Here is a 13,243-nt window from a genome sequence, read left to right on the forward strand (position 1 = left end):
ACCAGTTTCAGCAAGATTGTATGAAAATAAACAAGCATTGTCAAAGCCAGTAGGCTCGTCATTGGCCGTCAGCCTTTTCGTTTTGTCAATTTGTGTCTTGTGTTGATATGGTTTTTGTAAAACTATGTTGTGGCAGCTGCCGGGCCCTCACTATTATAACAAACACTGGCAAAATGCAAAAACATTTTTTTGTCTCAAAAAGCACACATTCCCACAGTAGTTGCTGGCACTGAACAAAACTCCTTTGTGTGCTGATATGCTCCTTGTGGAAGAGCACAATGCTGTCACTCATAGTGAAGCCAGCCAATAGACTGAGAGAGAAATAGAAAGAGAGAGAGAGAGAGAGAGACTTTTGATACAAACAAAAGGTCTTGGGTAATGTCAGACCTAATTAGGTGCCCAATTATTAAAGGAAGTCACAAAACTGTACCCATGGTATATGTCCTTCCATTAGTGCAGATTTACGACTCCTGAATTACCAAGAATTTACAAAAGTAGGCCAGGAAATGGTACTCTTGAAAAAAATTTGTGAACTAAATTTTGCTCAAGCAAATATGTATGTGTAGCTTTGCTCATGTGAAAATCTGCTGAGCATTTACAAGTTCATTTTCCATCCAATTATTTTATTCCCAACTGTCAGGAATAACTTTTCAAGCTTTTTCATTATGGGAAAAGATTAGAGAAGGGCTGGTGAAAACCCCTAAAACATGCAGGTTCATAGGTTTTGCACAGAAGGGCATTCCAACCCTGGAACTATTGCTTACTGCTACCTACAGCTTCAGTATGTACATCTGTGCATAGGTGGCATAATAATGGATTTGCTAATATTCGAACCATATTATATAGTATTAGCCCTGTCATAATCTGATAGGCTATTACCTGAGCCCTTACATAATTTGTCATCGAACTACACAGCACCAAAGAAGCAAGTGGATTTTGTTACAAGGCTAGTAGATTTACAAAGCAGCCTGTCCTCAGGGACAAGTAGATATTTTAATAAATTTCACATCCCTGCTGGTATTACACATTACTGTCGGTCTGCCAGATTGCACAGACCAACACTCACACACAGCAAAAGGTTGGCTGAGCGATGAAAACGTGGATAGTTCTTTTTGTTTCTATGTACAACCGACTCCGACTATAAACTTCAACAATGTAAGTAATTCATACTAGTCAGTGGATGTCTTTCAGAGCTATGTGATTGGTTGCAATGAGGCTTACTTTAGTGCATCTTAGATCAAAAATACTCTGCCCTTTTAATGACAAGTATTTTTTCCTTTAAGCTTGTTTTCCAAATGTTTATGTTGCCATCTGCTTTTTCTATTCCCATCCTGACCTCTCCAGGGCCTATGTTACTGCTTTGTCCTCACACCAGAGCACCAGAGTCTGAGATTCTAAACCCAGACGTATTCATTCCCACAGTCCCCTCGTTTACCTTCGAAGGGCTCTGGCAGTCACTAACTTAGGGAAAAATACAGCGATTCCACAGAGACCAATTTCAAGCTTCCGTAGCACAGCTTTACTATGCAGTGAAAATGCAAGGGAACACCCACCAAGGGTTGACACTGATTTAGCCTCCAGGCTTCCTAGTCCTACTAACAATTACCTCTATTGTGCATAAGGAGGCCAAGAAAACACAGGCGTTTTCAATCCGTGCTAGGGACATATTTAGGAACAAATAAATTGATATTTTTGACTCCAAAAGAGAGAAACTTTTGGGTTCAATCTTAGAGCTGCTTTTAGTCCGAATAGGGGACGTTTTGGAGTCCAAACTAAGGATATGCTTCTCACATGGATTATTTTTGGAAACCAAAAGCTGCAAAAACCTTTACCTCAAATAACCGCATTTGCAAACTCTGATTAGATGGAAAGAAACTGAAGTAGGGGTTTTGTCTTAAGTGTTCCCACGCTGAGACACCCTTTCACCTTTCCTAAGCAGTGTAATTTAGACTCCACCCACTTCCTACGACCCACCCTATGAATTCATGTAATTTATATTCCAACTACCTGGGAAGATGCATATAATGTTTCATTACGGACGAGCATGAGAATACATCAAATGACAGTTTCAGTGAGATCGCATCTGGGGCACCTTTGCACTTGTCAACTGGGACAGCCCGGACTACTGGCGCTCAGTTGGGAGCAAAGAAAAATTGAGCGCGCAGGATAGCTACATTGACTAGAATGGAACCGCCTGCTGAGCAGACCATGGCGTTTCTGTACTTTACTTGCACATTCCCCAAAACCACCTTGCTGCTATTCTGAGCTCCCTAGTGTAGTGTGAGTAATCAATGAGACGGCAGTCGGAGATTTAGCCAGGAGGTGTCTGCAGGTAGCAACAGAACTCCAGGCCACGGTGGAAGCGACCTTTGCTTACGTCAGCTTTGCTCCCGAATCTCTACCACACTTCAGAGTTAGCAACGCACTGCTCAAGAACTTACTGATTCTGGGCGAATCGGGAGTAACTGCGTAACCCGGATTTAATGGGCAGTGTTACCCATAGTATTTCCTTTACCCTGGGTTTTAAGGAACACATTTACCTCCTGCTGAGTGGATGGTAAATGTTTGCAAGAGGTTTGGGGTATTTGAAGACTGGTGTATAGCAGTAGGTGGAGGAAGGGGCACAGGGAACAAATTGGAGGGAAGGCTGGCTGGCAGGCGGAAGGCCCATACTTTTTCTGAGTGTTAGGTGGGGGGCAGAGAACCGGCCAAGCTTCAATGCAGCACCCTTTCCCAATATCCCAGTTCTGCCTGCACCCAGTAAATCCGGTTGCCTGAACACCAGCATACTCATGATTCAGCAGAAAGAGACAGCACCCCCGCCCCCCGGGATTCCACTCAACCCCTAATCTGGATTTAAATGCCACAATAACGCATTGAAAGGACACACTTCGAAAGTAAACATTGTGAACTCCAAACATGTATAGGCACGATAAGTAAATGCATTTTACACCTGTTTGCTTTTGAGCTTACTGAATTGATAAGAGATATGAACAAATATTTATTAAACATTAAAGTACTTACGCTAAGAGTAGTTCATCTGGAACTGCAAGAAAGACAAGAGGAGAGAAAAAAAAAATCTTAGTTTCGTGGGCCAAGACTCAAGACAGGATTGACTATTCCATTCGAAGCCTAACAAACGCTTGACTCGGGCAACACAAAGCGCTAAAAAAGCAAAGTTGTGGACATTGCCAGTGCCTGTTTATATGTCAAACATATGCAGATTGATGGTTCTTCTGAAAAGAGATAAAATTGGGAACTCACATGCTCAATTTAAGAACTAAGAATGATAAGAAAACGATCACAGTACCTTAATTAATATATATACTGCAGAACACCCCTTATACAATCCCAGAGTCCCCCTCCTACCTCCCTCCCCTTGCATAAGGGCAAAGAACATGACAAAAGCGTTACTATCGGGTGAGGGCACTCCTAGGATACTTCAAACCTCTGCATATGAAAGTGGAAGAGCATTACCCAAGACTAGAAAGTGCTACCAAACCCCTCAATTAATCACAGTGATTGGCTGAGCCTTGTGTCCGAAGAAAAGCCCGCCTTCAAGATGGACGGGCATAAAAAGGATCCAAAGAACTACTCACATGCCGTGTTTGGGGGTGTATTGCGTAAAACACCCCACCGACTACACCAGTGACTACAACATGGCCTAAACTTAATAAGGAGCTGAGATAGGCAAAGGGTCTAACACCCATGACACCTCTGTGGGTAACCATACGGACTGGCTTCCAAAGGCGGGAAAATATAGGGATTTTAACACTGAACGAGGTCGGGCAGATGAACGCATGGTCGCATTCGTGGATCCCCCAACACAATACAAACTGCACAACTCTCATCCTTTCAAATATCCACAGCTTAAACACATTTTTGTTTCATGCATTGAGCACGATAGTGAACTGAGAGAAAATTCACCACTAGCGAATAGCTCCCAAACATATATCCTGACATTTGCCACTTTAATGAATAACAGGTGCAAAGGCCTACTGAAATAGTAAGCAAGTAAGAGTTAGAAGAGGGCTCTATGTGGCAAGAGGCACTTTGCTTTCTCACACAAGTCTTTATTAAGGCTGGCTTCTGGCTAATTCAACTCAAGATATTACACAGGGTGAACCACACCAGGGCAATCATGTATAGGTTTGGGAGAGGCAACAACGACAAACGCGTACACAAATGTTGGAAGCGAGGAACCTTCTTCCATACAATATGGGAGCCCCACCTTGGTTTGGGGAGTGGGTTCATACATAGGGCATATGAGTCATTAGTGGGTGTCATTGAGGGTGTCTGATGTGCTCCTTGGGATATTGCATGAATCCGACCTATCCAGGAACCAAAAATCTTTCACCAACCTTAGACTTAAAGTTGCAAAAAGAGGCATAGCCAGAAAAGGGGTTAGTCCTCAAATACTAGTACTCCTGGAATGGGCACGAGGCATGGACTGGTGTATGGGCACTGAAATAGTGGTCCAGAGTCAGTGGTGCCCCAGTAAATTAAAAAAAAAATGTCTGGGGAAACAGAGCGACCAAAGTGGGGATTGGGTAGGGCACCTACCTAGATATGGGAACACACTTGTGACTAGCAGTGTATATACATATGAAAAGTGATCTTAAAATTGATTGTTGTCAATAGTAGATTGTACTTCAAACCCTCCCACGTTTTAGCTGTACTAGTGGTCATGATAAATTCCATCAATACCATGCTTGTACATACCTAAATTGTTGTCATTTTATGCCTTACTTGTTGACCTCTTTTTTTGACCTCCAGTTCGTGAAGGAAATAAAATGAAGACAATGATTTATTAAAAAATGATGATAACTGCCCCGGTTATTATTATTTATATTTTTAGTTTAATTTTCCTTGTGTGTGTTAAGGCATGATTTACAACAATTATATCACAAGATTTGTAGATGCATTCCCTTATCCTAGATACAGATTTTGTCATACCAATAGGCTAAGGGAAGATATATTCTAAGATAGCTGCCACTTTCCTCTTGAAAATCTACCTATTCAGAGTCCTTTTGAAGTTTCCCTACTCCATGGGAACACACTCTAAGATGGTCGCCACCTTTCAGTTCACCTTTATTTTTGGTCCTTTTTTTGTGCCCATTGATATCCTAGTCCCTGCCTACATGAGGGATAAATGCCAGTACTTCCCAGCTCCAAACCATTCCGGGGAGCTTGGATGATGGGGTAGGTCAGACTGACCATGGCACTCTTTATTTAAGTGAGTACCATATTTTGGTTTTCTTGCATAAGGTCAATATCTGGATGATGGGAGTATAGCGCTTCCCAGGGCAGCAGACAATGTGATTTACACTTTGGTACTCTGTTATAAATTTACACTTTAGGATTTCCTGTAATGTATAAATTTTAGATGTAATAAATTCAATGTAACTTAGGCACACCTATCAGAGGATTCCTAAATAATTATTTCTCATGTATTTCACAACCATGCTTATCAGACTGTCTTGATAAAAGAGTAGCCATCATCCATGCGATCCTCAAGGGGCCCAAGTACCTGACCTAGGAGGGTAAGAATAACTTGTGGGGGGATGCTCCTCCTCTGCTTGAGCATGAGCACATGGTCACTTTACCCCACGTCATGCATGAGTGTGGCTTGTCATTTTCGCAAACACCTGAAACACGTGTTTTTGAGGGTGGAAAATGTGGTCACCACCAAGTGCTCATTGAGTGTTGTCTTTAACTTATCTCGTTTTATGTTGTTTGATTAGGTCCCCACATTCAGACGTTTATGATTCCAACATAAGATTTCAGTTATTTCTTATATAGGCAATAGGAGTAGAGTTCTTTTTACTCTTATAGTGAGGGTTAGGCACAACAACAGTTCCTGAAAAATCGCCACCTAATCTGTGTGACTGCATTAGGCAAGAAACATTTTGACCATGACTAGCAGTTCTGTAGCATAGGGACTACCCACACAGTTCCATAAAATCTAAATCTCTAATTGGAGTGGTAGACATACATTTAGTTGTTGGTAGGAAACCAGATCATTGCTTTCTCTGCTTCCGCCTTTTTTGTTTTTAAACTTGGCAGGGGTGCCAGGTTGTATTAAAGATAGTTTTCTTGGGCACCTTTAGCCAATTTTAGCAGTTTTCCCAGCCCCTCTCACATCCACTCACTTTCCTTGCACCCACATACCCCACGAAGAACTGTTTGTCCACCCGGGGGCTCTTTTGCTCAATCAAGGTAGAACGACAATGCTCTTTTTGGGTCCAGATGGTAGGGTCTCTTCTTCTTTAGAGGGATGTGGAGGAGTGTAAAAGGTGGGCAGGGTGACATACTGGCCCATATGAAATGGTATTACCACTTTCGGTAGGAAAGTGGCCCTAGCGCAAAGCACCAGTTTGTGTGGAAAGACCGACAAGTAGGGAGGCTCGGATGATAAAGCCTGCAGCTTCCTCACCCTCTGGGCAGTTGTAATAGCCATAAGAAATGCTGTTTTGATCATAAGCAGCTGGAGGGGCAATTATGAATTTTGAAGAGGCTCGAAAGGAGCACACATCAAGAAAGTGAGGACCAAATTAAGGTCCCAATGAGGCATAATAAAAGGAGAAGGGGGAAACATATGTACAGAAATCTATTTAGCGTGTGGGATTTAAATACAAAGGGTTGGCCAGGCAGCCTGAAGAAGGCAGACAGAGCAGAAAGTTAAACCTTCAGGGTACCCAAAGCAGAGCCCTGCTGGGCAATGGTAAGAATAAAAAGAAGGACATCTGAACGAGAAGCAGAAAGAGGGTCAATAGACTTCTCTGTAAAACATGATACAAATTTTCTGCAGGCATATATGGTTTTGGTGATGAACGTCTGGCTAAGAGAGTAAAATCGCAGACTTCAGGAGGAAGGTCGAAAGCTGTCAACTGTAGCCACTCAATCTCCATGCAAATAGGCAGAGAGTTTACAGATTCAGGTGGAGTTCCCTCCCCTGCTGCTGTGACAGAAGATCCTCCCGAAGTGGTAGCCTGATTGGTGAATCAAAGCTCATTTTATGAAGCTCGGGATACCAGACTCTCGATGCCCACTCCAGAGCCACAAGAATGACTTGGGCCTGGTCATTCCTGATGTTCTTGAGAACCCTGGGCAGAAGTGGTATGGATGGAAAGGTGTACAGGAGGTGTGAGCTCCACTCGAGACGAAAAGTGTTTGTGAGTAAAAGCCGCCTTGGAAACACCAGCGCACAAAACTGCTGACATTGCGTGTTGTCTATGGAGGGAAACAGATTATACCAAGGCTCTTATCACAGCTGAAAGTGTCCTTGTGCTACCTCCAGATGCAGACGCCACTTGTGATCCACTAGACATCGATGGCTGAGTTTGCCTGTTTTGGCTTTCAGGGAATCTGCCAGATGCTGAACCACCAGGGATATGCCATGTTGTTCCAGCCATGTCCAGAGCCGCATAGTCTCTTGACATAGGGTCCACGACCCCCCCTGTTTGTTGCAGGGGTGTTGTCTGGGACCACCTGCACTAGTCTTCCCCTGATGGACGGTAGAAAGGCTTTCAATGCCAGTCGGATCGCACGGAGTTCCAACATGTTTATGAGGAGTCCAGATTCCGCTGGAGACCACAGTCCTCCGATCTCTACCTCTCCCAGGTGGCCACCCCATCCCAGGAGTGACACATTTGTCATTACTGTGAGATATGATTGGGGGAAGGGAGAGGGATCTCCATCTGACCCAATTGTGGTTCATCAACCAACACTGCAGGTCCCGTGCAGTGCCCTTCGATATCTGAACCATGTCGGAGAGATTCCACTGATAATGCGCCCACTTAAACTTCAGGTCCCACTGCAGAATCCACAAAAGCCATCTGGCATGTGTCACCACCAGGATGCAGGAGGCCATTCGGTCCAGCAGCCTCGCAGTCAGTCTCACATACACCCAGGATAGAGGCTGAAACATCTGCATCACAGCCTGAATATCCTGGACTTGCTGCTCAGCAGGACAAGCCAGAAACTGTACTGTGTCCAGAACCGCTCCAATGAAAGGGAGCATCTGAGAGGGAAGTCCGGTGTGACTTCAGCATGTTTATAGTGAACCCCAGCAAATGCAGGAGGTTCGCCGTAGTCTGGAGATGGTAGATAGCCTGCGGTAAACCCATTTTCAGCAGCCAATCATCAAAATAGGGGAAGACTGAAACCCCTGATTGACAAAGATGAAGGGGCGCTGGTAAGGCCAAAAGGGAGCACTGTGAACTGGAAGTGGTCCTGAGGTACCATGAATCGCAAGTAACATTTGTGGGCAGGCAGGAGTGGAAGGTAAAGGTAAGCGTCCTGCAAGTCCGCCGCTACCATTCAGTCTCATGGGTCTAGGGCATATATGACCTGATCCAGAGGAGGCATTTTGAATTTCTCCTTCTTCAGAAAGAGATTGAGGGACTAAAGGTCTAGGATAGGGGAAAGGTCCTTGCCCTTTTAGGGCACCAGAAAGTAGCGCAAAAAGCAACCACAACCTACTTCTGGCACAGGGGCCTTCTCTATGGCTCCCTTGGCCAAGAGAGCTGTAACTTCTTTGCAGAGAAATGCCAAGTGATCTTCCGTCATCAGATTGTAGGATGGTGGCATTGATGGAGGGGTAGTCTCCAAAGGGAGGGAGTAGCCCCTTCAGACTATCTGCAAACCCAACGGTCTGATGTGATGGACTGACAGAGGAGCAGGAGATGGCAGATCCTGCCTCCAACTGGTCCCTGGTAAGAAAGAGTCATACTACGAAGGTTTGGACACAGCTGCAGAGAGGGCGGGAGGGTTGACAGACTGGCCAGACGGCTGGCTCCCTGATCCATCAAAGGGCATTTCCAGAAGGCAGCTTGGACATGCCCCGAAAAAGCCAGACATCCTCAACCAGGTGTGGCGCCTGAGGGCCCCTGTCAATGCAATCGCTCTGCCCAGTGAGTCAACTGTGTCCAGTCCACATCAGATCGTGAACTTTGCTGCATCTCTCCCATCAGCAACAGGTTCAGAGAGTACTGCCCAGGACTCCTTCAAAACCTGTAGCAGCACTTGCGCAACCGTATACCACAGCGTGCAGGAGTAACGGCTCAAGAGGCATGTGGTGTTCACAGACCGCAATGCAAGGTTGGACTTCTTCCCAAGTTGGTCCTGCCTCTTGGATACCTTATCTGGGAGTGAGGAAGGGAATGCACGCTGGGATGTGGATGCTTGGTTAACCAAGCTCTGAGGGGTGAGGTGTTGCGTCAGGAACACTGGGCCAGTTGGAGCAGGTTGATGGTAGTGGGCAATAGTCCTGTTCACAGGAGCCCCTGTGCTGGGTTTGGACCAGGTACCCAGCAGGACATCACTAAGGGCTTCATAAAAGGGCAAAAGGGGTTCAGAGGTTGAATCCCCAGGCTGAAGCACCTATGTCAGGAGGTTAGTCTTAATTGCCACCGAAGGCAGCTCAAGGCCCAGGACCTCTGTCCTTTTTCACACCACCATGGAATAGGACGCTCCCTCCTCCATAGCCAGAGTAGGGGGAGAAAGCATGCCAGTGTCAAGAGAAGTTTCAAGGACACTGGCTTTACCCAGGTCCGTATGCCAGTCCACAGGATCCTGTAACTGGTATTCTAGAGGGTTCAGCGACCCCTCCCATTCCTCATCATAACCTAACCCATAAGAATAAGGGTCAGGATCTGACATAGGGAGCTAGGCCCCTGTCGGAACTGGCTCCGTGTCGTAGTTGGCAATGAGGATGGGGTTGACATCACCCAGGATTACGGGTGACGTCAGAGTGTTGAGGTCCGAACAGGTGTCAAGCAAGATCAAGGTGGTACAAACAACACCGGCCCGGAACTAGGAATGGAACCATAGGTGCCACCTGGGGCCAAAACCGAAGCCATTGCGGTGGAACCAGAGGGGGCCCTTTCCGACCCCGCTGGCCCAAGGGTGCTCCAGCAGGGTTCAACTCCCCAAAGATGAGGTGTATGCCTCATAAAACGCTCTGAGTTGGGCTGGTGTTGCTTTGGCTCTCAGAAACTCTGGAGACGTGGAGCCAACCCAGTTCCAGGTGTAGAGTTCGGAGGCCTATAATGACGATGCTCCTTTTTCCTAGTCTCGTCGGCCAATGGACAGGGTGAAGTCAAAGAACGTTTGTTCTTCTTCGACTTCTTCTTGTGCCTCGACTTACCCGAGCACCCAGAGGACTTGGAGTGGGGTGACGATGAAGGGGGGCTTTGCGATCGATCCCGGGACCTTCCTCTTGACCAAGATCGAGACCTACAAAGAGCTGAGTGCTAAGCCGCAAGGAGCTTTAGGGACCGCTTCCTCAAAGCCTTCAAATTCATGGCCCAGCTCTCAGAGCACGCTTTCGGGTCGTGGTTGTGCTCCAGGTGCCACAGGCAAAAGAGGTGTGACTCTGTCATGGACATTGCCCGATGACAGGATCCGGAGGGCTTGAACCGAGTATTACACAAAGACATCCTTGACGCACAAGGAGTGTAGACACTCAAAAATCTTCGTTGAAAAAGGCCAGTCAAAAATGGCTGAGGGGTAGCTCTTCTTCAGATAAGCGCTAGGCTGGTGCGGAAAGAAAAGAACTGGCGTCAGCGCACCAGGGTGGTGTCTAAATAGGACCATTGTTGTCACAACAGATGTGCACAATGCTGACAAGGGATGCGGAGCTGATTGACATCACCTAACGGAGTGCAGGGGTACTGGCCAAGAAAAATCTCCGGATCCAGGTAAGGAATTTGCAACTAGATGTATTTATCAGATTATACAATTTAGGAGTTTTCCAATTCAACAAGGGTAATTCCAGGCACTTTACTACTGGTTAGCAGGGGTAAACCACGCAGAGTTCTAAAGCCAGCAAAAATACAGGTGCAGCAAAAAGCAAAAAATCAGGGGTGACTATACAGAAAAGGCAGAACAAAATGCATTAAGGATGTAACTCTGTTGCAGAATTTTGGGGCCGATGGTACAGGAGTCGGTTTATGGCCTAACTTCGAGGCAAACCTACAGAGTGTATTATGTGTAAAGTTCCTTCGTCTGTGGAATTAGAATGCCCTGCTTGGTATGTTCGATGGTGTGTGTTTAAGCACTGGTGTTCCATCTTCTGGCAGTTACTCGTGAACTGCGGAGAGGGGGGGGGTCACGCTCGGATCTGTATCATCAAAAAACATCTTTCTCTTACAATTATATCTTGGTCTTATTCATCCAAACAGATTGCTTTAACAGTTCTATTAATCTGGAGAGACTTAAATTCAGAAGGTGGCCCCAACTTAAAGTAGTATCAAGAGGCACCTGAAAATAAATACATTTTTTGGACTGCAGCAACAGGATTCCATCGATCAAATGGAACATGGATTTAACAGTTTTGGGTCACTTGTAAAAAGGGTTTTAATAAAGGGGAGGAAAAGCAGAGTAAGAGAAATAACCATAAAAATGGATAAGGAGAGAAAGTTTAGAGTGGACATACCATGCATGTTTTTGTGTATCAGACCGAGGAAGCAAAATTTAAGATGAAATGAAAAATGGAAAGCCATTCATGTTGCCTCTAAAGGTTTCATAATGGAGAGTCTCTTGTTTTGATGCCTGTCATTTTCCATCCATCTTTGTATCTACACATCAGTTTAATCCTGACCATCCCACACTGGCACGATTGTTATTTCTTGGATTTAGGCCACTTGTTTTATGAGCTGTAGTTTTCTGGCTGTTCCTTTCCACTGCTCTTTCAGTGGGCTATTGTGACTATGGCCAACACGCCCACACCCAATTTTTGTACAACAGCTATAGAGTTGTAGTTTTGTAAACTAATCCACACTAGAGAAGATTCATTACTCAATTTTATTAAAGTAAACACCAACATAGTGCCATGCTCAGAATGTTAGAGTGTGTGTGTTTGTGCGTTTGTTTATTTGTGTGCAGAGTGTAACATTCTATTGGTTACTCCTGCTGAGTGTGGAGAGGGGCCGTGATTTACGACAGACGAAGTCTCGAGTGGGCCTCGATGCACTTACACTCACTCAAAAATGGTAATAAACAGTATATTGCAATCTGCATGTATGGTTTATGCCATGACAATTTTTCATGTTTGTTTTTTGGTAAAATAAAGAGAAACAAGATGCAAGGGGATAAATGAGTTTAGTGAGGTAAAATCACACTGAAGATGCCTTGTGACCATAAGGAGAGTTGATGTATAGAAATCTGTGAGGCAATAAACACTGCTATTCTAACGTGAAGTTCACTCTACTCTGGTAATAAACATGGAATGTGACCTTTGTACTATAGTGATAAATGTATGAATGTGCGTTTATTAGTGAAGTTGCTCTAAATAAAATGCGCTATTGGCCCATACCTTGACCGCCATGGCAGAAATATATTTATACCATGGCAGTGAAAGTAAATGTGGCCCAACAACACATTTTATTTAGAGCAACTCTGCTAATAAACAAGCCTCTGCACACTTATTACTACGGTGCCAAAGTTAAGACCCCGTACAGAAAAAATGACTCACAGATTACATGCAACAATTAATTTACAGTGGTAAACAACTCTCTTAATAGCTAGGGGTCTCTACAATGCGATTTCACCTTGCTGCACAAATGTAACCCCCTGCATCCTGTTTTTTTGGCTAAATACCGTATAGTAAAACATATATGCATGAAAACATGTCAAGGCAAAAAACATGTATGTAAATTTGAAAAGAGTAATATGCTATTTAGTACCATTGTTGAGGGGCATCTTGACTCACCTGAAACAAAACACCTACCCCACAGGCAACAATAGAAATAAAAGCATATTACAACCTGTGGATCTGCATGTATATATTATGTACCCAAACACACACACACCCACTTCTTTTCTCGGTTGCTAAGTTAAAAGCCAGCACAGTCTCGTGGGTGCGATTTCCATGCATGTTCCTTTGTCAGCCATGAAACCTGTTGATCCCGAGAGTTCTCAGAATTGGACAATGAAAGCGCTAGAAGGAAGTGCCACGTGTATTTTATTTTCTTAATACCTGCTTCCTATTTAGGCAGTACGAGCCTCTAAAAATTGATGTTCTGGCACCTCGCAGCTGCACCTCCTCTTTTGAAAAGGGAGCACCCTGAATTGTTGAAAACCAATACAAATGGAATAGACATAGGAAGAGAATCATGTGACAGGACTGTATACAATTAAGGAATTTATGTAAATGTGGTAAGAATTGTAAGTAATACAAAATAACTAGAAAGATTATGCTGGGGGACGTGGGCAGTGCACAGTTGCATTATGGGATTAG

The 13,243-nt window shown here is 44.7% G+C and overlaps 1 protein-coding gene across 4 annotated transcripts in view; it reads right to left on the reverse strand.

Annotated features, from left to right (window-relative positions):
* ZSWIM7 (zinc finger SWIM-type containing 7) overlaps positions 1 to 13,243 on the reverse strand; it is a 541,174-nt gene that overhangs the window by 248,494 nt on the left and 279,437 nt on the right. For 2 of the 4 annotated variants that reach the window (XM_069226289.1, XM_069226291.1), the window contains exon 3: positions 3,025 to 3,046. The exons of the other annotated variants lie outside the window; for them this stretch is intronic. In XM_069226289.1, the coding sequence (XP_069082390.1) occupies positions 3,025 to 3,046 (22 nt within the window). The remainder of the gene's footprint in view (positions 1 to 3,024; positions 3,047 to 13,243) is intronic. 4 annotated transcript variants of the gene reach the window in all.

Source organism: Pleurodeles waltl, chromosome 3_1 (genome assembly GCF_031143425.1).
Source record: "Pleurodeles waltl isolate 20211129_DDA chromosome 3_1, aPleWal1.hap1.20221129, whole genome shotgun sequence".
Taxonomy (NCBI): domain Eukaryota; kingdom Metazoa; phylum Chordata; class Amphibia; order Caudata; family Salamandridae; genus Pleurodeles; species Pleurodeles waltl.